This window comes from Equus asinus, chromosome 14 (assembly GCF_041296235.1).
Source record: "Equus asinus isolate D_3611 breed Donkey chromosome 14, EquAss-T2T_v2, whole genome shotgun sequence".
NCBI lineage: Eukaryota > Metazoa > Chordata > Mammalia > Perissodactyla > Equidae > Equus > Equus asinus.
The window spans coordinates 38,869,379-38,894,025 of NC_091803.1; the positions used below are offsets into that span (position 1 = coordinate 38,869,379).

General features: G+C 43.2%; 1 protein-coding gene across 1 annotated transcript in view; it reads right to left on the reverse strand.

Moving 5' to 3' along the window:
- Positions 1-20,562: 20,562 nt before the first annotated feature.
- Positions 20,563-24,647, reverse strand: part of SHISA9 (shisa family member 9) — a 331,832-nt gene continuing 327,747 nt past the window's right edge. The window contains exon 4 of the mRNA XM_014865448.3: positions 20,563-23,415. Coding sequence (XP_014720934.2) covers positions 23,222-23,415 — 194 coding nt within the window. The 3' untranslated portion in view covers positions 20,563-23,221. The remainder of the gene's footprint in view (positions 23,416-24,647) is intronic.

The window sequence follows — 24,647 nt, forward strand, 5'->3', positions numbered from 1 at the left end:
ATTGCGATTAGGTTTCATGGGCTTGAACTCAGGTTCTATCATTTACTGGTTGTGTGATTCAGAGCATATAACTTCACTTCTCTGTGCCTTCAGTTTCTCCACCTGTAAAGTGAGAATTACAATACTATCTGTCATAGGTGCTTAGCATCATGCCTGGAAAATGGTAAGAACTCAATAAATATTGCCATTGTGTTATTATTGTTGCAACTATTATTATTGTCAACATCATTACCATCTTATCCTCTTTGGGGGCAGATGTGCTGTGGGCAAACGTATTGCAAGGATTTGATCTTTAGAAAATAATTGTGAAATCTGCAACAAATCCAGAGAGCCCTCAGAAGTAAAAAAGGGCATGGAGAAGGAAGAAGGAAGAAGAACGAAGGAAAGAATGATAGGGAAAGACTAATTTGCAGCACTTGGAACCATTCCTGGGACATAGTAATTTCTCCTCTCTCTCTCTCTCTCTCTCTCTCTCTCTCTCTGTCTCTCTCTCTATCTCTCTCTCTCTTTCTCTCTCTCTCTCTCTCTCTCTCTATATATATATATATATATATATGTAGATAGGCTTATATATAGATAGATACACAAATATCACATATATTCTATATTCATATATATATGATTCCTTAGTAGATGAATTACTATAAAACCAAGATCTAAATGATGACCAAATCCAGACCTATTGGCTAGGTCTCCAATCCCATCACTCCTCTCCTTGGTCGTCCGTGAACTCAGAGTCAGGAAAGCTCTGATTCTGCTCTGTGATTCACACACAGTGAGCTTCTTGGATGCTATCATTAAAAGTATAATAATTGCAGGATTTTCCTGGGAAGGGAATAGTACATCCTGGTGATGAAATTGTCATTTTTCTCTGCCAACAGTCATGTTTGAAAGCCATGGGCCATGAGACTGAGAGTGTCCGTCAGGCTGTGGCAGAGAAGCGCATGTTCTTCAAAGCCTGAACTCAATTTATAAGTTGGTGTTTGTTTTTGTACTATGACAACGATGATTAATTTCATTCAAATTATCCTTTCTCTCATTGTTACTCCACTGCTTTCTAAACACTTTCCTATGGATTAGCATTGATGCCGAGGTTCCTTGGAGGGCCCAGCCAATGTAGCAAAGCTTCCCGAGAGGTTTACTGATGCTCTTCTCCTATTGATCTAATTAAAGATCATGATGCCTAATATAATTAGTTCAGTTGGCCTTTCCGTCAAGATAGTTCTTACACTTTTAAACATGTACATACCACAGCTAAACTGCTCTGGGATAATGAACTGCAATTCTGAAGGAAATGGCTTTCGGGGTACAAATATGTGAATCAGCTAAGATTTTAATTATAGGATTTCCCTTTTTTCTTTAGCAGTTCATGCTTATTTCCCTCGTAGACTTTCTCCATCTAGAGGCCAGATACTTGGCGCCATTTTCTGGAATATGCTTTAAATTCTTGGCTTAATGAATTGCTCAGAGCATGGGGCGTGGGAGCTGGTGACTTAGTACTTTAGTGCAGATGATGACTAGCGTTTTACTTTATGGGACGAGAGGGAAAAAGCTGGGTGAATGTTGGTCTGATTCAATCACAAAAAAGGAGCAGGAAGGAGAGAGACAACGAATCCAGAGTAGACATGCAAAGTTGAAGATACTTTCTTAAACTTTAAAAAGTTTAAGATAAACAAAGATTTCTCTGCTACACATACACAGGATCCTTAGATGTTGCTTTCAATATTTCCTCTTCTGGAAGGAGTTTTGCATTTGACTAGGTTACTAATGAACTCAAATAGGGTCTGTGGGAGGAAAGAGTGTTGAAAATGGAGAAATGAATGCAAAGGTAGGGAAGACATTATAAGAACTGAAGATAAGACCCTAATAGAACTAGAAATAACTGATGTGGTGCTCCCTGGCCAGGCTGGGGAGTCTGCTGAGCCTGGGTACAAATAACAGCAGGTAAAAACTGCAAACATCTTTTATGTTTCTCAGAGCTGTGGTCGCTGTCATTGCCTGTGCTGTGTATCCTCATTTTGAATCATCTCAGAAGAAGAAAACCCTCAGGATTTTCATAATCTCCATCCCCCAATAGCAGCATGAAGGGTCTCATTGGGTTGTAGATAAGAGAACACCACTCACATGAGATTAAACAAAACATAGGAATTCAGTGGAAGGATGGCAAGGGCCTTATATGGAATCTAAAGAAAATGCAGAGAAAAGCAGGCTTCAAGAAGGGTGGGGTGGGTACCAGGACAACTCTCAAATCTCAGCAGCAGTGGTGTGTAGACTTCCACCTGCTAGTTCTACCCATCCCTGGTACTTATTCATTAGCTCAGCAAGTATTTATTGGTCATCTGTCATGGGCCAGGCACTGTGCCAGATACCAGGGATACAAAAGTGAATATAAGTAAAGATGACCTCACCCCGATTCAGCCTGGAGTCTGCTGAGAGATATGCTCATTGGTTAAATAATCATGTATACAGATGTATTATTGCAACTGGGGCTAGCGTTAGGATGGAAAGGCACATAGTGCAATGAAAGCTCATGGTAGTCATAAATTTGACCCAGTCAGAGAGGTGAGGGAAGGTTTCCTTGAGAAAATAAGCACATAAATGATACTGGAAAGACGAGGAGGAGAGTAGAGGGACTGGTGTTCCAGGCAGAAGGAACAGTATGTGCAAAGGTCCTATAGAAAGAGGGTGCATGGTGAGCTTAAGGGTCAGTGAAGTCCAGTGTGGCTGTAGCACTAAGAAAAAAGGTGAGATGGCATGAGATGAGGCCCTGTAGGTCCATGTTGTCTAAGGCCAAACTAAACAGGTCCTTATCCCAAGAGCAATAGGGAGCCACAGATGTGTTCGAAGCAGGAAGAGGGTGATTGTTTTTCAAAAAGACCACTCTAGCTGAATTGTGGTGCAGGCTTTGGAGAAACTCAGCTTCCAATTCCCAGCTCCTCAGAGAGTGAATCTGATTGGCCCAGATTGGATCAGGTGTTTAACCCTGGTCCAATCATGTAACAGGAGGGGTGGGGTCACATGGCAGGAACACTGTAGAGGACCACTTCCAGGGCAGTTTTCAAAAAAGATGAACTGGGTAGAATTTCCCAAATAACTCTGACACCAATTCACTTGGCACCATCACTTTCCATGATATGAAAACCCAAAGACTAACACTGTCCCTAACTGTTCCCAATATCCTTTGGCAAAGACAGCATCTGGGGAGTGAAGAGGGCAAGGGATTTTGGGAAAGAGACTTGGCAAACCATTTGTGTGTCTTTGGGCAGATGGCTGAACCTCCCTTACTCCCTCCTCTGTAAAGTGAGAGATCGTCACAATAGCCACCATGTCTCAGGTTGGCACACCATGATCTTATTTTAATGCCATTTTAACCCCAAGGGGTAGAAGTCATCCTCTCCATTTTATATAAGAAGAAATGAAGGTTGAGAATATTTTTTAAATCATTTATTTTTATTTATTCTTTTTTGTTTTTTGCTGGGAAAGATTCACCCTAAGCTAATATCTGTTGCCAATCTTCTTCTCTCTTTTTTTTTTTTCCTCCTCAAAGCCCCAGTACATAGTTGTATATTCTAGTTGTAGGTCCTTCTAGTTCTTCTATGTGAGCCACCACCACAGCATGGCTACTGTCAGACAGGTAGTGAGGAACCAAACCCAGGCCACCGAAGTGGGGTGTGCCAAAATTTAACCACTAGGCCATTAGGGCTGTCTCAGGTTGAGCATATTTTAAACCAGGAACAACTTCAAAGTCCATATACTCTTCATCATTTTCCTCTCCAAATCTCATAGCCTTCTATATCAAATGAGTAATTATTATCATTACCATTCTTACCAAGAGTAATAGCAGAGTTGGAGTAATAACACAATTACTACTAATAGCTAAGATGTGTAGTACACCGTGTGACAGGCACTGCTCTAAACACTTTCCATGTACTCATCCATTTAACCCTCGTAACAACCTATGAGATGAAACATTATTATCATCTCCACTTTACACATAGGTAACTGAGACACTGAGAAATTAAGTAACGTGAGCAAGTTACATAAGTAGCAAAACCATAACTTGAACCCCAGCAGGCTGGCCTCAGAGTCTAGGTGGTTAGAAACCATGCTGTTCATAGCCTCTCTCTCTCAATATACATACACACAAACCAAAGGGGGAAGTAACCCACTATGACTATTACTCATGAATTCTTATTTCCATACGTTTAAAAATGAAGCACAAGGGGAAATGTACTTGCGTATATGTGGTGTTGTCTGGTGGTGTTGCTATTATTAACGTCTCCATTTTACTGATAAGAAAATTGAGGCTCAGAGAGACGAATTGCTTATTTGAGATAACACAGATTATAACTGGAAGAATCAAGATTCAAACCCAGATCTATTTGACCCCAAACCCTATTGACATTAGGACATGAAAACAATTTCCCACCTTCCTCTTTCTGCTGGTTCCACTTCAGCCCTTTTTGAATGAACCTTAGGACCCTTGTAAAAAGATAAAGGAAAAGACCAATCCAGTAAAGAGTGCCTATTAGCCCTTATGTCATACCAGCTCCCAATCCGTGACACCCATACATCCATACTAGGATGTGTCCTCATTTTAAAAAAAAAAAAAGCCACAACATGGGATGATCTCTAGTATTTTCTGCTTTGGTTATAATCGCTGGCATGGAAATGAGTTATTTAGATTGTTAGGAGCTGACAGTCCCTATAAATTGCAAGAGGAGGCCCAGCAGGGTGACAGGTGACACTATTTTGCTTTCTGCCATACTGTATCTCTCTCTCCATTTACAGTCCCTCCCTGCAATTCCACGTACCCATCGGCCATGAATTATACATGTACTTTCTGGAGTTTGATGAAACTTCTCCCACCTATTAAATTGCCAGGTTCTCAAATCTAACACAAATCTAATCCCAACACACTTAGGAAAATATTGTGCCACTTGTTCTTCTATTATTGTGCCTTTTGCTTTATTGTACCATGTATTCAAAGTGCCGGGAGCTTCTGCTTGCTCTATATTCACCTGGGGATTACGAACCAGTCAAACGAGTCTGCAGCACGGTTCAGAGATGTCAGAAATCCAGAAAACACAGCCTCAGCCATTCCACCCCATCACGCAGGAGGAAACCCCTGCAGTGCCCTGAAAGCAGCTAGCAGAAAAGGATGGACCCTACAACAGAGAAGCCAAACTTCAAAATAAAAATTCCAAAACAGAGAAAGCTGGGGCCACTTCTCAAACCTTTCCCTGACTTACTACTGCCCATGAGTGAAGAAATAAACTTTTTAGGGAAGCATTCTGGGTTCTTTATGATATAGCTTCTTTCTATCTTTGCAATTTGCTCTGGCCCTGAGGCACTTTCTTTTCTAGCCATTTAAAACTATAGCGGATCCTTGGCATGTTTATATTGAACAATCCTGTTATCAACTATTTATGAATGACCCTGAGGTCTTTGTATCGATTAGGACTTTTTTTCCCTAGTTGCAAGTGAAACAACCATAACTCAAACTAGCTTAAGCAGAAGGAAGAAATTGTTAGGCGGTTGGGAAGTTCAGGGATATCAGGAGCTTCAGGTGTGACTGGATCCAGACGTTCAAATGACATCAACAGGATTCAGATTCTCAATATCTCGCAGCTCTGCTTTTGTCTGTATTAGTGTCATTTTAGATAAGTTCTAGGGGTCCTAAGAAGACCCCTAGGAGTGCTTGGCTCACATCCTATCACTTTAACCAAGCCAAAACAAAGATCATGCCTATTTAAAAAAAAATAATAGTAGAAACACTTCAAGTACTTACTAAAAATTGGAGTCAAGAAAAAATTAGAATGTTGCACATGAATATTCCAGTTGAGAGTATCTCAAAAAGTCAGATGCTCTGGCAATATCGGACCTTTGTTGGTAAATGGTGACCATGGGCTGGCTGCTTAGAGAGGCCCCCTTGAAATAGGGCAGGGACTCTCCAGTTTATTACCATCTCTCCCATGCCCAATTGTCTCCCAAACTCTAGAGCCAGGCTTCCATTGTCATTTATCGTCATGCTTTCACTGTTGTTTTTGTTTTAGAAGAAAAGAATTTCTTTGTGGCCACATCTTCAAGAGAGTCAACTAAACACCTGGAGCCATGTGAGTTTCCCTGCATGTGTTCTGCTTTTGTTATGTATATGTCTCACCTGGCCTCTCAGGGCATGCAAGTTTGAGCCTCAATGGGAAAATAGTCCTACTTTGATGGCATGATAGGCGGGAGAACCAGGGTCCAGGGGTGGACAAAGCAATGCAGACAGAATGAAAGACAGCACTGGTGGGTATTCAAACACAATTTGAATACTCCACCTCCCTCTCACCCAAAACTGAATCCTCCATCCAACATTTGGTCCACAGCTAAATTGATGGCTCTTGGTGATTGTCTAAAGGCACATTTATGTAGGAAATGCATTTCTCATCTTTCACATTGGTCATCCTCTTGGGATGGAGAGAAGGCCATCTCCAACTATTTTAAGAAAGCAATGCCGTAGGTTGCTACGTGCTTTCAAGAAGGAAGCTTCCTTTCTGGGATCAGCATGATTCACTGGGTGCTTTTTTTGATTGGGACCAGCAAAAAATATATATATATATCTTTACATCTTTTGTATAAACCCTGGTATACACAAAACAAGGACTCAGGTTCATCATAGGAACCACCTAATGTGCATTTATTAAATTGTTGTTTACTTGGATCCTCCATGATCTTGACTGGCTCTTCATTTGGCATAGAGGCCACTGCCGTTAACCCTTTTTAACATAAGGAAGGACAAGTATTATTCCTCCACTTTAGAATTGGAGAAAGTTGATTCTGGAAAGGTTGGATGGCATGCTTGAACGCACCTGTGCAAGTCTGAGTAGAGTAACCACACAGCCTTTCTGCTAAACTCCTGGAAAAGGGGAAACCAAGGGACTTCTGATCTGACAAAGCTCCATGCTGGAACTCCTCCCTTTAGTATTTAACTATAATTATCGAGAACCATCCATATGGCGACTCTTCTCAGGCCAGATGGCTGGTTGTCAGCGTGGCACATGATCTTTGCTTTACTTTGAAGGAGACATGAGTAATCCTGGAGATATTAATCCAACGAGGGTTATATTTATCTCCATTTTTTTGGTTGATAACACATCTCTATTTCTTCTCTAGGCATCAGGGGGTACAGGGCACAAGCACCAAGATAGTCCTGCCCAGAGCCCAAGGAGATAGGCTGCCTCCACTCTGTGGTTCCTACTTGACTTCACAGACCCATCCTCTAATGGCCTCAGCCACTCTCAAAGGAGCACGGGAACCTTGCGGGATGCCCGAGCTTTGGAGTTTGTCCAAGTTGTATGACAGATGAGGAGATTGGGGCTCATAGAGGATGTGCAACTGGTCCAACCCAAGTAAAGGATGGGGCTGCCGGGTCACATGACCTCTCTGTAGTTTTATGTGGGGCTGACATCCCATTTTGCATCTCCTGAGGCACAACATGAAAAATTACATGGTTACCCTATTTTCATTCTCAAAATATGGAAAATGATTTGCTTACCCTATTTTAAGGGACTACAGTCACTTTTAAAAGGAGGCAGAGGATAGGTATTTTCAGCATATATATGGTTGGAGTGGAACCAGAATCAGTATTCAACATAGTTCTACAAACAACCTATTCCATCCATCTCTCTCTTAGTCCACAAGCTTTCTCCCTATTGATGGCTCTGCCTTCTTTCTCTCCACTCCATTACCCTCTCCCTCTCGACTAACTGGTCCCCCTCCTATTTTATGGGCCATATCCTGGAGGAAGACGGTCTGATTGGCCCTGCTAATAGCCATCAACTTAATTGGCCATCTTCCTTTGCGGCTGTCAATCATCAAAGGTCATTGGCCAGCCAATGGATGAACTACAGACCCCAGATCCAATCAGAAGTGCCCCATGGAACGGGCAGCCTAGCGGAGTAGAGCCTGAAGGTGGGGCCATTTTAGCTAGAAGAGGGTGTTGGGGTTGGCGAACTTTTGGTTGTAAAAAGTGAAACCCTTCTTAGGACTTTATTCATGACTTGGTTAATAACTTTCTTTATTAAAATAACACTTTTACTGAGCGCTTCTCGGCACCAGCTAAGTGCTTTATGTTTATTTTCTTATTTAGTGCTCGCACAACCCTATAGGATATGTGTGTTCTCCCCCTTTCACAGATAAGGAAATGGAGGCCGAGAGATTCTATCATTTGCTTAAGGCAACTCTAATATAGCTTTTAAAATGCTGTCTTGACCCCATTTTGAGGCCCTGGTGAGAGGCTGGTCAGTTCTCCTTGTTGAGCAGACCAGTAAATTCACACCCCAACCACCTCCGTTGTGGGGCTCTTACGCTCTGGTCCAGTAAATGCACCTCTGCCCCAGAGCCTGCTGAAATTATCCGAATTAGCCGATCCTGAACCTGCTTACCCTGTGTCGCTTCTGAAGAAACAACAATAAAGGTGCTTGCCCACAGTCTGTCTGTGCGTGTCCCTGTCCCTCGTGCCCCCACCCCCAACCTCCATGATGGACCTGGATGCTGCCTCTGAGAGGCCCTGCATGGCATGCTCTTTCTCCCCAGGGAACTGAGTCTAACAACCTGCCAAACTCTTCCTGGTTTCTCTCTCTTGATCTGCATCTGGCCACACCATGCTTCACCCAAGGTGATATGGTTAAAAAGTGACATAGCTGGGAAGAGGTGGAGCCAGGTTTTGGACCTAGACAGCGTAACATCAGGAGCCACACATATAACTGTGCTGTCACATTGACCGCCAAATGCACCCTCCAGGGATGGGGCACCACCAGCTTGTTGCTCTGGGTTGAAGCTGACCTTGACACAGACATAGTTGCAATAAACAGCTTCAGCTCTTCCTTTCAGAAGTTGTCTTTGGTATCTTTTACCTCCTTTTCCAGTCTTTTTCCCAGTGTGGATATCTACGAGATCCTACCTGGAAGTTCCTTGATATCAAGTAAAAATTTCAGTCAACATGACTTGGCAAAATTTACGGTATCTTTATTATTTCTTGTTGTTGTTTTGCATTTTATTAGTAGTCTGGAAAGCTTTCACGATCTGAAAGTATGAGCTTCAGCTATGATATAAAAGAAGAAGGAAAAGACTGGAAACACAGGTAGCACCCATCTGTGACTTTGGATAAGTTATTTAATCTTTCTGAATCTCAGTGTCTTCATCTGTAAAAATATTTCCTACTTTATAAAGTTATTCTGAGGGTTGAATGAGAAAATGTCTATGGAAGTGCAAAGGAGAGTCCTTGGCACCCAGTACTTGCTCAGTAAATATTTATTTCCTGGCCCCAATAATTCCTTAGGCATCACCACTTAGCTATCTGGTGTGGACTTCCAACAGTCATGCATCATTTGCCTTTTTCATCTTGAAGTCTTTGCCCTGAGTTCTTTCTTTCTGCAGGTATCTAACTTGATTGCCTCTGAGTCTGCTTCATTACCTACTGATATATTCTCCCATTTCTGACCTCAACTAGCCATTCACACTGAAAGCCCTACTCTTCCTCCCCACTATGGCCATCAGATTTTGTGGATGGTTGACTTGCCTCATCTTTGCTCCATCAAAGAGACATAAATCAATTAAGATCTTCTTTCTTTTCCTGAGCTAGAGATAGAAGATATCTTTCAAACTGAAAGCTGACTATGATTGTGTAAGGTGACTGAGTTCTTAAGATTCTAAGTCCGTGAATAGATTCAGCGAGTGGGAGTTCCATGGTTGATTGGCAATGTCTGCCTGGGCACAGAGTGGATTGATTAATAATGCCTGCCTGGGTCAACCCATGTTCCATGTCTAGTCTATGCTTATTACACTGATTTGCTCCTAGAATTGTTGGCCCACCATGCTGCTGGTCAGGATGCAGGTGAGGTCATGGGGAAGCACTAAATGCATAAGGATCCACGGCCACTTGACAAACCACTCAAATGCTTTCCCTCTTGGTTAATCAGAAACTCCATTTTTACGTGCAAAAAGTCACATTGTGTGATTCACTCATTATTGCATAAGGAAAACAGACCCTCTGAACCATCCTTCCTGGGTAGTTCAGAGAATTAGGCCATTAGGTTCTCTCTCCATCTTTTTCAACTGGCTTTAATGAGCCATGCAATTAGGAAAGAAAACTCGAAGGCAACAAGGTATGACTGTTTCATTTTTTAGGACACAACGGAATTCCATTATTAATAATTAGCCTTGAAGAGGTACTCACTGCTGTCTACCTAGCACCATGATAGATGCAGTGCTTATGGCCTCTCATTCAACTTTATGACAACTCTATGAGGTCAGTACTGTTAGTATTTTCATTTTGCAGGGGAGGAACTTGTCTACATTCACACTGCAGGTAACAGAACTAGATTTTACCCTGGATGCTGCCTGTGTCCAAAATCTGAGTTCTTTCCAAAATATCATGTTGTTTCTGGGCAACAGTCTGGAAGATCTACAGGTTGGCCCTCTTGACCTAAACATGTCGTTTGCTTATTTGCCATTTAATTGGCATTTGAGATGGAGACTCCTCATGTGTGTGTGTGTGTGTGTGTGTGTGTGTGTGTGTGTCTGCAAGCAACTTGGTTTTCTGCCTTAGATTGGATTTAGAAAGATGAGGCTGTGAAGCATGCATCAGCTGGGTCATCGAACAGAGGCCACGGGAGAAGTCTGAATTGGGCCTCACTCCCAAGCCAAGGAAGCCCTAGATGAGACCCTCTCCAACCTCTGGTGTATTCGTTTCCTAGGGCTGTCATAAAAAAGTAGCCCAAATTGGGTGGCTTACAACAAGAGAAATTTATATATCACCAATTTCGAGGCCAGAAGTCAGAGATTAAGGAGTCAGCAAGGTCATGTTCTGACTTTACTTCTGAAGACAGACACTAGGGAAGGAACTGTTCCGTACCTCTCTCTTGGCTTCTGGCAGCCTCAGGCATTCCTTGGCTTACAGATGCATCACTCCAGTCACGTGGCTGTCTTCTCCCTCTGTGTCTCATCATCGTCTTCCTTCTGTGTGTGTCTGCTTCTGTGTCCAAATTTCCCCCTTTTATAAGGACACCAGTCATAAGTCATGTTGGATTAGGGTCGGTCCACCTTAATGACCTCATCTTAACTTGTTACCTCTGTAAAGAACCTATCTCCAAATATGGTCACATTCTAAGGTACTGGGGGCTAAGACTTCAATGTATATTTTTACGGGGACACAATTTGACCCCTAACACCAGCATTCTTTGTGTGGGAATCAGAATTCAGGAATTCGCTTTGCAGATGGGAAGAATGAAAAGTTAGCAGAACCAAAGGTGGGACTCACATAGTCTTTTAGAAGACTTCGGTTCCTAGCACACAAAACTGGAGTGGAATATCCTGCTCTAGGAGGGGTTGGCAGGGTACATGTGCTGCGTACCTATTATGTGCCAGGCTCCTTGTTCAGCACTTTAAAGTCATTACCCTGTTTAGTTCAATTAGTAGTGAGTAAACAAGTTTTCACATTGCTCATTAATCCTTCACAACAAACCTGGGAGGTAGGGACTCCTGTTGTCCCCATTTTACAGAGGAGGAAAGTGAAGCCCAGAAAAAGGAAGACCCCTCAGCCAGCAGGACTAGAATTCCAAATCAGGAGCAGTGAGCTTGTTCTTCCCACCATTGGCCATATGTGTCCGTGAGGGCTGGTTGGTGACCCCCACTGGCTCAGCCTTCAGACGATTGGGCTAATGACCACCAACAAGCAGATTCTTCCCCTTAGGGGTGGTAGAAACATGAAAAGCCCAAGAAAGAGGAAACCAAAGACAGAGTCCACTGACTGGTGACAATTGTCCATCCCCAGCGAGGAGAGAAAGGGATTGGATTCCTAGTCTTGATGTTACACTTTGACATTAAATTTTAAAACTTGGCCTCAAAGTCCAAAGATCACCAACCATCAGTTTCCTCATTTGAAAACTGGGGACAGGAACATGGCTAGGAAAATCAAATGGACTGAGATATGTGTGAAAACAGGAAAACATGATGGAAAAAGTTGATCTTTTTCGTTTCCACGGTTGTAGTTAGAGCAGACACAGTTTGGAACTAGATAAGGTGACCTTTTCTGAGAGACAAGGCCTTTGTTATGCTTTGTAACAAGGTTATGGGGGTTTAACAAGGAGGCATAAAGCAGAAATTATGTCAGCAAGCAGGGGCAGCGGAGAACTCCTCCATCCGCACATCTTTTTTGCTGCTAAGGACTGGATGGTCACCTTAGGGCCAGGTAGTTTATGTATCAATTATTCCTTCTGTTCCTAACTATTATAGGACATCCCTGCTCATCTCCCTCATCCTTCTCTCCAAAACCTTTTAGCAGATGAATGGATACCTGGGTTATTCTCTCCTTGAAGTTAAACAACTTATCCTTCGAGTGCATGATGTGGCTCTTGGCTCTGGAAAGTCTGAAATTGTTGGAAGATGTCCAGAAGTTCCACTCACCCTGAATGCCATGAAATACACATGGCATTAAAATACATTTGAAAACCTCCCTCCCTCTTGGATGTTGGGAGGGCAGTGCTTATGATCTATGTGCATCTCAGTCAAATGTGTGTCTGGGGATGAACTTGAGACTTATCAGTGATTCCATCAGGGTGCTAATATTTCACCCATTACCCAAACCAGCTTCCTCCTTTCCAGATTACCTGAAGAACCAGATGAACCTGAAGAACTTTGCCGCTAGAAGAGCTCCAGAACCAAAATGGTCCTGCCTGTCCCTGGCTGTGGCTTTATTTCCCTTCTCTTGAAAGAGAGAACACAGGCTGTTTGGTGTTTGGATGGATGTTCCGATCACACACGTGTGCTGATGACCCCAGTCTTCAAGATCTGTGAGCTGGACCAGAGAGCATGATTCCCTTCTCTCTTCTCCAGTGAAGGGTAGCTCTTCCAGGCCTCTGACTTCTGAAGACACACACGGCAGAGGGTGTCTTGCTGAGAGAAGAAGCAAGAGGAAGGGCTGGATATTTTTAAAAGACAAAAACAGACTTCAAAAGAGGACTCAATGTGGAGAGGGCAGAACAACTCCTGAGGCAGCTCGGCACACACCAGGCATCCCTGGGAACTGCTGACAGCCCAAATGCCAGGCCATTCAGCACCTCTGCCCCCGGAGTGGATAGGGGAAGTTGAGTAACACCAGGACAGCACAGGAATGCTCAAAGTCAAATGCCCAATTACTCTATTGTGTCGCTAATGCTTCTCCTACACGAGAGCCCTCCTGGAGCCACACCCCTGTTGGACCTTTTCATCCCTCAGTTCCTCTTCTTTCTCAGTGGGGAAACTCCACCTTAGCTACTTTGGGGCCTTTGAGGACATCTGAACAGTACAGCTTCTTCACTGCTCTGATGAAGGGTTCTTTGTCCTTGTTTGGGGGAAGGACATCCTTGTTAATCAAATTTGAAGCTTCTCTAGGAACACAAGTGGATCTGGGAGAGAGGATGGGGACTCGCCCGGCCACTTAGAGCTGTAGAGTCATTCCCTGGTTATTATCTCCCTCACCTCCAGGGTTTTCTTAGCCCAGTATTCTCTCCTCTGACCTTTCAATATTTCTCCATCAGGAAATGGAGATGACTGGGGTTGGTCCGGTGGTGCAGCGGTTAAGTGCACACATTCCGCTTTGGCTGCCCGGGGTTCACCGGTTCAGATCCCGGGTGCAGACACGGCACTGCTTGGCAAGCCATGATGTGGCAGGCATCCCACATATAAAGTAGAGGAAGATGGGCATGGATGTTAGCTCAGGGCCAGTCTTCCTCAGCAGAAAAGAGGAGTGACAGCAGATGTTAGGTCAGGGCTAATCTTCCTCAAAACAAACAAACAAAAATAAATGGAGATTACTCAGCCATTGTGTTTACAGTAAGTCTACCCTGTCCCTCAGGGGCATTGAAAGGATCAGTAGGGGAGCAGAATCTGACACCCCAAAATGTCTCTCTTTGGCTGGAATATTTTTAAGAAGAAAAAACTCAGGAAGAAACTTTGACCTTCCCACTAACTGCCTAAGAGAATTTAAGAGAGAAGACGTGTTCCAAGAGGGAGCTATTATCATAGATAACTCTGGTGTAATATGAACTAGGTGTGGTAGACAGGAAGGAACCTAGAAAGGCCCATTTGATCAAAGTCCTCTCCATGTCTCATTGTCTCTGCAAGGCATGGCAAACATTTGTTTACCAAACATTTGCTTTTCCATCTCCATGTGAATTGCCTTCCTCCCGTCTGAACTCCCAAACCACTACCCCCAGCATCCTCTTTTGCCTTTAGCTAAAGATGGTATTTAAGGGGGTGCCTTTGGCTATTTTGGAGATTTATTCAGTTTTCCTTGGTTTCTTCCATGTATCCATGTTGTTAAACTTTGTTTGATTTTCTCCTGTTATTCTGTCTCACGCCGATTTAATCTTAGACCAGCCAGAAGAACCTAGAAGGGTAAAGGAAAATGTCTTCCTCCTCTCCAGATCCTTCTTAACTGCCAAAACTTAAGATGTAGGATGAACAACTTGTCCCAGTCAGTCTGGGTGTCTTCTGGTTCTAGCACCGAAAGTCCCACATCCAGGGACCCTTCTCAGGCCCAGACAAATCAGGACAGTTGGTCATCTTAGAGATGTGTCCCTGCCTTTTCCAAAAGGATTGTCTTCTCCTGTGTAAATACAGAGGGTCTCTATTTTTTTCTTGGTGGCACCTCTTTTACTTGAGATCTACGTCTAGTCATTTCTCTTGATTTCTGGCCCCTCATTACTTCCCCTACATACTACTACCTAATTTCTACCCCATCCAGGTTAGCAGGAAAGACAACTGGCCCAAGATAACGAGAAGCATTTTCTGAAGGGTATCAGGAAGGGGAAACAGAACAGGAGGCCAACCTATTGCATGGCAAGCACTGTACCGGCCACTTACTGTATGCCATGTTATCATCCCAACGTGGGGTAAGTAGTATTGTTGTTTCCATTTTCCAGATAGGAAACCAATGATTAGAGACGTTAAGTGACTCATTGAAGTCACACTACAAACAAATAGTGGAGCTGGAATCAGATTCTAGGTCTCATTTGGAGAAGAGTAGAGGTCATCCTAGAAAGGAAGTTTGAGATTACAGCTATAAAATTTCCCTAAATGTTGAAGCCAAAGGGGAAAAAAAATCCACTGTGATGGAGGAGAGCAGATGAAGCAGCAATGTGGGAAAACTGAAATATATGCATTCCTTTTTTTAAAAAAAAATATCTAGCACTCTTTATGGAACTTAAGTCACTTTGTAAGCTTTGAAACATAAAAATGTGTTATGTATAATGTGGTTTGCTCATAAAATTATCATGTTTGGTGTATTTAAAGATGTGAGAACATAGGAAGAAAGAGCTTTTCTCTTTTTTTGAGAAAAGTTAAAACATTTTGGAAAAAAATCATATTATAAAGAAGTTTTCTATCTTTTCACCAGATGTTCACAATTCTGTCTGCAGCCGTTAACTTTTCCCTTTCTCTGTTAACCTTCAGGAACCCTCAGACTGACCCTCTGGGACTCCCTCACCTGCCCAGGGGCCCATGCTCAGCATCACTATCCCCTTTCCCCCCGCATTCCCTTCTTTTCTGGAGATGTGGGATACTCTCTAGCAGTCCTGGCTTTGGCATTCTTGACTTCTCTGGTCCTTCCTCAAGTCCCAACCTTTCATCCAGCTGCCTACTCAGTAGCCATTACTTGGTCTGCCTCTTCATAGTTAACTACTCCTAGTGAGTAGTTAGTGTCTGTGCTAATTCATGGTGGCTGCTGATCTCTGGGATAGGCTGGATGTCAGGTTCAGAGGACTGCCTCTCTTTTTTAAAGAGGTGAGGCCAGGGAGCTGCCCCCTGTACACACCTGTACCTCTGGCGGGTACAGTCCTACATTAGGGCTCCTGGTTTGCAAGTGAAAGTGTGGGCTTGAATGTCACTCCCAGTTGGCCTCTTGGCCAAGTGTCCATCCCCACTGGCCCCAGATGAAGTCAAGGTTTTCCAAAGAGTTTGGTACAAAGACTGGAAATAACCTAGATGCCCATGAGAGGGATTGCTTAAATTATGGTGTGTCTATGAAATACAGCTATTAAAATCAAGACAGAGCTACGTCTACCCAATAGAGTACTATTTTTAAGGAAATTTAAGTGATAAAGGCAAAATACAAAATACTGTGGAAATATGCCCCATTTACATAAAAAAGAGGATAGAAAGGGGATGATAGGGGCATATTTGCTTGTATGTCCATAAAATATCCTTACAATGTTTATGATACCCAAGAAACTGTAACAGAGAGGTGAAGTAGGGGATTAAAGATAAAGAGCAAGAGAGGCTCAATTTTGACTAGATATCCTTTTATAGTACTTCTTTTCTTCTTTTTGGGGAGGGAGATTGGCCCTGAGCTAACATCTGTTGCCAATCTTCCCCTTTTTGTTTGAGGAAGATTCTCACTGAGCTAACATCTGTGCCAATCTTCTTCTATTTTGTATGTGGGATGCTGCCACAGCATGGCTTGATGAGGGGTGTGTATGTCCGTGCCCGGGATCTGAACCCACGAACCCCAGGCTGCCAAAATGGAGCACATAAACTCAAGCACTATGCCATGGGGTCAGCTCCCTGCTTATTTTTCTTTTTATCATTTGCATGTATTGCTTTTTCATAGTTGATTAACCAGATAGCTAGATATACAAATAAATAAATGAAAACTTAAGGGTAGTTTGACACATTGTATGCATTTAATAAGTATGCTATAAATTAATTCAGTGAAGAAAATTGCTGATTGATCAAGTACCACTTCACAAAGGATAGCATGCATGTAGCCCGGTGAATCTGAAAATATTTGTCTGCCTCTGAGAAAGGAAGGTAAATGGACTAGCTGCCTGTCTCAGTGTGCCTCTGGATGGTCTCCTCAGCCACTTAGTCATCCTTACAACAAACGCCAACTGAGAACTTCTTATGTGCCAGCACTGAGAGGGTCACTTGTGCTGCAGAGATGAGTAAGGCACAGCTGATCCATCTAGATCTCATGGTGAATGGGAGAAGTAGACACCTACATACATCACTAAGATACAATGTAACAAGTGATCAACCCAAAGATACTGGGGAATGATGCACCGATGGGATTATTGGGTGTCTGGAGAAGAAATTGAATAATTTGAGGGTAAAAGGACCCTTAAGAATCACCTAGTTCAATCCCTTGATGAAAAAGTTGAGGAAGCAGACCTGACCCAAGGTCACACAGGGATAAAGTGGCAGAACTGGGTGTATGAGCCAAATACAAATTTTCAATTCTGTTGTGTAACAAATATTCCCCGTATCTCAACAGCATGCAACAATAAGCATTTATTTGGCTTAAGTTCTGTGGGTTGGCTGGGGGGTGGGTTAGGGATTAGCTAGAGAAAGGGATTAGCTGGAGAGGCTCTGCTCTGCTCCATGTGCCTTTCCTCTAGTGGGCTACTCTGGGCATGTTCTCCTGGCATGGCAGAGGTGCCAAAAAGCAAAGGGGAGCACACAAGGCCTCAGAAAGCATAGTCTCAGAATTGGCACAAGGTTACTTCTGCCTCATTCTATTGGCTAAAGAAAATCACATGGCTGAACCTGAACTAGAGGAGTGGGAAATTATTTTCTACTCCTTTTAGTGGAAGAAAATAAAAGTCAGATGTCAAAAGCCATGGATAGAGGGAGGGTGGGAAGAATTAGGGTCAACAATACAATCTACCACATGGATTTTTACTCATATCTTTGGGTCACAAGCCCAGTTCAGGAGACTGCCTCTTACAGAAAAAAAAAATTGCTAATGTGGAGAAATCTAAATGCCCTGGTGGGTAGGGGGTCCTGCAGACAAGGCACAGGTAATCACACCGGTATTGTCAAGGGGAAAAACAGACCCTTACTAGAAACCTGGCATTTAGGAGTTGATCTTTTCTTCTCTTTCAAAGCTGTTCCAACCTACTAAGAATTCTGCAGAGGTGTGCAAGGGCTAGAGGAGGTGGGGGCAAGGGGCACCTGCTCCAGGCCCAGTTTGGAACTGGGAGTAGGGAGAAGGGGATAAAAGCGTATTTAGGGGAACAGAAGAGACAGTTGCTCTCCTTGCATAACTTTCAAAAGTGGAATCTTTTTAGCTATTTGTTAAAAGCTAATATATAAACATGACATTGTTGTGAGTACGATGTGTTGTTTTTAGATGAGACAAGTGTCAAATTGCAACCTTGGAGCCCAAAGAAAGGCAAGAGCTAGTGCCTTTTGATGAGCTCGCTCATCTGCCAACCAAAAGGTACAGACTCAGGTCCCGCCCCCGGCAGGCCCCGCCCCAACAGGACACGCCCCCAAGGACACGCCCACAACAGGCCACGCCCCCAGGCTCCCCTCCTCCCTGGTTAGGGCCTGGCTGCTCCTCCAGTGGGGCCGGCAGGGAGAAGGGCTGGTAGGGCTGTGGCTTGGTCTATTAGGAAGAGTAACCTGGGATATTACTTTCACAGAGTGATAATGCCTGGTGCTTCCTGAAGGCAAGGCTTCTAAAAATTGGTAAACACTATGGCGAGAACTGAAATAACTGTTATCACACTGTTTAACACCTAAATTGTATATATTGTTGCTGGGGAAGGAGCAAATTTGGCTGGTGGGTGTTGAGGAGGTTGTTTTCAGAATAACTGGGTTGCAGAGACATTCTGAGATGATTCACTGAGTTACTGATAATAAGGCACAAAGAAGAGAGAGATGAAAATAATAACAATTGCTACCTGTATATGGAACACATGTTGTGTACTGGGTATTTCTACCAGATTATTTTTCTCACTATCCCAATATGGTAGGGACAGGCACACAACCTAATATCAACCAATCAGACTCTTTCCTGGGACTTTGACTCTTAAGTGACGTGACAAGGACTTCAGAAACCACTGAGGTTTGTTTATCCCAATGTTGGCACCTGAGTGAGACCCCTTTGATGGTTAATTTTATGTGTCAACATGGCTGGACCACAAGCCTCCCAGATACTTGGTCAAACCTTATTCCGGGTGTGTCTGTGAGATGTCTCTGGATGAAATTAATTGAAGTGGATAGACTGAGTAAAGCAGATGGCCCTCTTTCAATGTGGGTGGGCCTCATCCAATCTGTTGGAGGCCTGAATAGAAAAAAAAGGTGGGTTAAGGGAGAATTTGCGCTCTCTGTCTGACTGTTCTCAAGCTGGGACACCGGTCTTCTCCGGCATTGGACTGGAATCTACACCATCAGCTCTTCTGGTTTTCAGGTCTTCTGACTCAGACTGGAATTATACCACCAGTTTCCTGGGTCTCCAGCTTGCAGATGGCAGATCATGGGACTTCTCAGCCTCTATAGTTGTGTGAGCCAATTCCTTATAATAAATCTCTTTATATATATGTGTATGTGTGTCTGTGTGTATATATATATCGTATATATGAAATATATGTATCCTATTATATATCCTATTGGTTCTGTTTCCTTGGAGAATACTGACTAATATAACAATCAAAATCCTTTCTTATTTCTGGATCTATATCCCTATCCTATTGGTTCTGTTTCTCTGGAGAACCCTGATTAAAATAACCATCAAGAGGTTTGTGCTACCCGGGCCCTTTGGAGATGTCCAGGTACTTTGTACTGTCTGTTCCCTTCTACCCTAGAAGCTACTCCATATTTTTCTGGTTAATTTCTTTTTGCTTAAGCAATCCAGGGCCAGACTCTGTTGCTTGTGACCAAAGAACCATAGCTGATCATGTAACCCTAGTAGATGGGTAAGTACTATTCCCCTTTCAAGGTAAAAACAAATAAAAACAAAAACAAAAAACAGAACCAGAAAACCACCTGCAATTCATAGAGGTGAAATTAAGTCACACAGTGAATGAGTGATTGAGTCGGGATTTGAACCCAGTCTGCCTACACCTCGAACTGGTGCTCTTTCCCATTCTACCTTTGGGGCTGCTGATCAAAAGGTGGCTGAAAACCGGGCTGGGATCCTGGCGGTGGCTCTTCACCAACTTGAGCTACAGGAACTCCCTGAGGCAGCTGACCTGGCTCAGTTTGAAGCAAGGAAGATGCTAAGAGGTCAAAGAGTCATAACCCAAGGGGTGTCAATTCTGATTCAGAGCCAAGTGCCAAATTTGGGGTCTGCCACTAAATGACTTGGGTTCTGCCTCCCAAGGGACGTGGGAGACAAGGTGTATGTGTCGGCCCCACTCTGGGTGCAGACTTTGTGTCAGGACATTGCCAGCCTGACTCCTGGCCATAAGATTGATCACATTTCATCTACAAAAATGTCTTTGGTACAAACGGAGGGATAATGAGAGCCGGCATTTATTGAACACTTATTTTGTGCTAGGCACTGTCCTCTATGCTTCCCTTTACTTGTCACATCAATGTCAGCAGTATCATTATCCCCATTTAGAAAGGAGAAAACAGAAAGTTAAAAGATTTTACTAAGGTCTCAGGAATTTGAACCTAATCAATTTGATTCCAGAATACACACTTTTAAGCGAACAGCAGGATGATCCTGGGACCCTCAGATGCCTCATCTACCCAGAAATCCCTCCCTATACACTTGTGTTTCACAGTGGTGGCCCAGCTCCTGGGACATGAATCAAGACACAGACTAGCTGGCAGCATCTTAGATTTTATTGACTGGATGGTATCTCTCACGACATGGGAGTTGAACAAATTTTCAGACTAGGTTTGATTCAAAGGGAGAAGATTTCACAAAGATTTTGCACCTCCAAAATTACAATAATGTCTCAAGTTTCCCCCACTGCACCCAATTTTGTCCCTCTCGGAAATACAACTTTGCAGCCACCCACATCCTTAGGATGGGATGTGGATGAGGGAATGGGTGGAGGGAAGCTCATCTGGAGAGGCAGCTGTTGCTATTTCCTTATTCTCTGACATGAACTGCTTCATCTCAGCCCTTGACATTCAAAATAGGCCTTGACTAGCCTCCCCGGCACCCCTGCTAAACTTCATAAATCATACAGTCTAGGTTCTGCATGCAAAAAAGAAGGAAACAGACACTCCTCACTTATCCACCTACGGGCGAGTTTTCATATGGCCCTGACTGGCTCTGAGCCTGGAGCCATATTCAGCTAGCTGAATTAGCTGCTAAGACAGGAAAGGATGGAAAACTGTTACGCAGATATCTGGCTACTCAAGGCCGTTCTGGCTCCAGGGACCTCAGCAGCATTGAGGCAAGGCTGCAGATCTCAAGTTCAGCCTGTGCTCATTTCCAATGATCTTTTCATATTAGCCCACTAAATGTCCATTACTGTTACTCTTCGATGCTGGCTGATTTGTAGATCTAGTTGGCTGGACTCTGTTGAGACACTCAGCTTTTTTGAGTCCATTCCAATCTGTAAAAGAAGAAGAATGTACTACCTAGCTGGCAACACGGTTATGAGAATTAAAAGAATATTTATAAGGTACTTCATATAATTACTAAGACATATACAATACATAGACATACACAATATATAATCACAATTCTATTATGTTATTTAGCAAGCATTTCCTGAGTACCTATTATCTGTCTGGTATTGTATTAGGTACTTTACAAAAATGTCTCATTTATACAATTTCTATTACTGTCCCCATTTCACAGCCAGAGAGTTCTAAAAGGTCAAGTACTTACTCAAGGTCACATTAGCTATTACTTGGTAGAAATTATTACTAGGGTGACTATAATTATTATTTTTGTCATATGGAGCCCAACCTTCTAACAATACATAAATCCCATCTAAGGATTGCACACATCCATGTGCAAACACAAGCAGAGATTCTCAGACAGACACACCTGAATAGACAAGGCCACACCCACATTACAGCAAACATAGGCTTCTCGAAGTATAGAATTCCCCTCTTTCCATTTACTTTCAGGATGTCCTCCTTTGTATTTCTCTTCTCAGTGTTCCACTCATCTGGTAGATTAATGCAGGTGGGATTCTAATAATGGCTTTATTGCAATAATTTCCCTGGGGTAGCTGCATCTTAACAGATGAATTGTAGACCCCACAGTACAAAAGCTGTCAGAATTATTTGTTCTTAGGGGAATTTCAGCCTATAGTAGGAAGACAAAAGAAGGAATCCTGGGGAAAGATCATTCATTCATTCAGAGTAATGTTATTGATCACCAGTTATGTGCCACACACTGTGCAAAGCTCTACAGAGAAAGCCATCACGAGAGAGACATGGTCCTTGACCTCATAGGTATTAGAATCTGCTGGTCTTACAATTGATCTTAACCATGCCCTCCCAATGCCACCTATAGGTGGATGAAGATAGTCACAATCTGGGGATCATAGTTCCATTTAGAATCCTTATTGTGGATTCCCAGAATCCTGGAGCTGTGCTATCCAATATGGTAGCCACTAGCCACATGGGCTATTTATGTTCGAATTCAAATTTATTAAAATTAAATAAGGTTAAAAATTCAGTTCCTGGTTGCACCAGCCACATTTCAAGTGCTCGATAGCTCCATCTGGCTAATGGTTACCATCTTGGGGGGCACAGACATAGAATTCTTCCATCATTGCAGAGGTTTTCATTGAATAGCACTAGACTAGAGTATCAAAGAATGAAGATAGTTTAAAGATGTTCAAATTCTACCCGCCTCATGGTACAAATGGTGATACTGAGGCCCAGAGAGTGATGGCCAGAGATGAGTCCATAGTTAGCCCAGCTATAAATGGAATCTTTCACTGCCTTTGCCAAATAATATCGTCCCCCTCAGCCCTGCCCATCCAGCTTGTCAGCCTCCCTTCCCAAACCAAGGATAAGGAGTCATTGACTTCAGATTTGACATTGCTGTATGGGCTCCAGGGGTAAGACCTGGCCTTCAGAAGAAGCCATTCTCCAGAGGTGACTGCTGTCTCCCTAGGAAGTTGTGTGCGTAAATAACTACAAAACAACAATGAGGAAACCTTCCCTTTATGTGTGGGGAACTTGGCATGCATTATCTCTTTTAAGTCTTCCCCCAAACCCAAAAGGTTGGCATCATTATTACAGATAAGCAAACCAAGGTTCAGAAAGGTGAGCCAGTTGCCCGAGGTCACCCAGCACAGAGAGAGAAATCTGAATGGGAACCTGGGTCTCTTGACTCCGGAGCCTATTGCTGTTTGCCTCCATTCTAATCTACCATTTCATTTTAAACCTTCATTTTACCAGGGTAAAAAGCAATTATAATTGCAGATTTTCCTCTTTCCTGGCCTTGCTTCAAATTCAAATATCAAAACAAATGTAAAACCAAAGTTTAAACAAGAACCATCCCCGCTGGAAAAGCCACACGTGTTCTGTTCCTTGCCCCGTTTTTATCAGCTCTGTGCACATCTCCATACTGCAGCCCCTGGAAACACTTCTGTGGGAACTGGAAGGATCTGGAAGGGGCCATAGTTGAGAAACCATCGCTGAGAGACCAGGACTCCTGCTGGAAGCTCAGGGCTGCACCTAGTGGTGAAAGGATTGAAGGGTTAAAATTCAGATCTGGTGAATCACTTCCCAATCCCCCACACCACCCCCACCAACACTCCGTATATTCTCATCTCCATCCCGGAAGCAAGGGAGAGAGAAACAAAAGACAGGAGGGCTCCCTTGAAGTTGGGCTGTGTCCAACCACAGCCTCAGCTATGCCGTTTCAAGTCTGTGTCAGGCAAGGAGAGTCAGCTTCATTGTGCGATAAAGCGTTAGCATCTCTTATTTGTGTAGGGTTTACCTTCGAGCGTCACTTGACGGTTAAAATATTTGCGAGTTCTCCCGATAGATCTCTTAGAGAGGAGATCGGCAGCTGGCTGGAGAGCTTTCTCACCAAACAGCTGAGTTTGTTTTGCAAAAATAAGTATGATGAAATGAGTCCCTAGGGACTGCCTGAGTCCTAAGGGGGAGCACAAGTCTGAGACTGTAGACTGGATCCGTTAACTTGTAGGACTTTGGATCTCAGCTCGGGAATTCGGACTTGATTTAGGAAGTGGTAGGGGATGGTGGAAGTGGGTTTTTGTTTTGTTTTTAGCAGAAGATTGCCAGGATCTGGGTTTATTTGATCATTGTGCAAGTATTAAGCACCTACTGTGTGCCAGCTACTCTTCTAGGCCCGGGGAATTCGAGGATGAACCAGACAGACATGGACAGGTTCTTATGAAGTTTAAGTTCATCTCGAATAGTAGTTCTCAACCAGGGGCAATATTGCCTCCTCCTCCCAGGGGACACTTGGAAAAGTCTGGAGGCGTTTTTGGTTTTCATAACTAGGTGGGGAGGGGCATTTGCTACTGGCATCTAGGAATAGAGGCCAGGGATGTTGTCAAACATCCTACAATGGACAGGACAGCCACTCACAACAGAGAATTAACCAATTATGGATAGTACAGAGCTTGGAAATCCCGACCTAGTAAGTCATAAACACATGAATGATACAGATCTTTTCTCCTTGCGTAGAAATCATAGACTCCACCACAGTGCTGGGTACAGAGTACATTAATAGTAGATCAAATAAAATAAGGCATATGTGGGATGGCTTTAGAAATTATCTATTTATTTAACAATGTCAGATATAAGGTATTTCAGACAGGAAAATTTGAGCACCTGGGATTTTTTTGTTTTCAAGTGAGAGGCTCTGGAAAATTAAATGTGAGGCATTTCCAATTTTAGGGGCTCCAGGTGCTTCTGGAAAAAAAAATGATTCATGA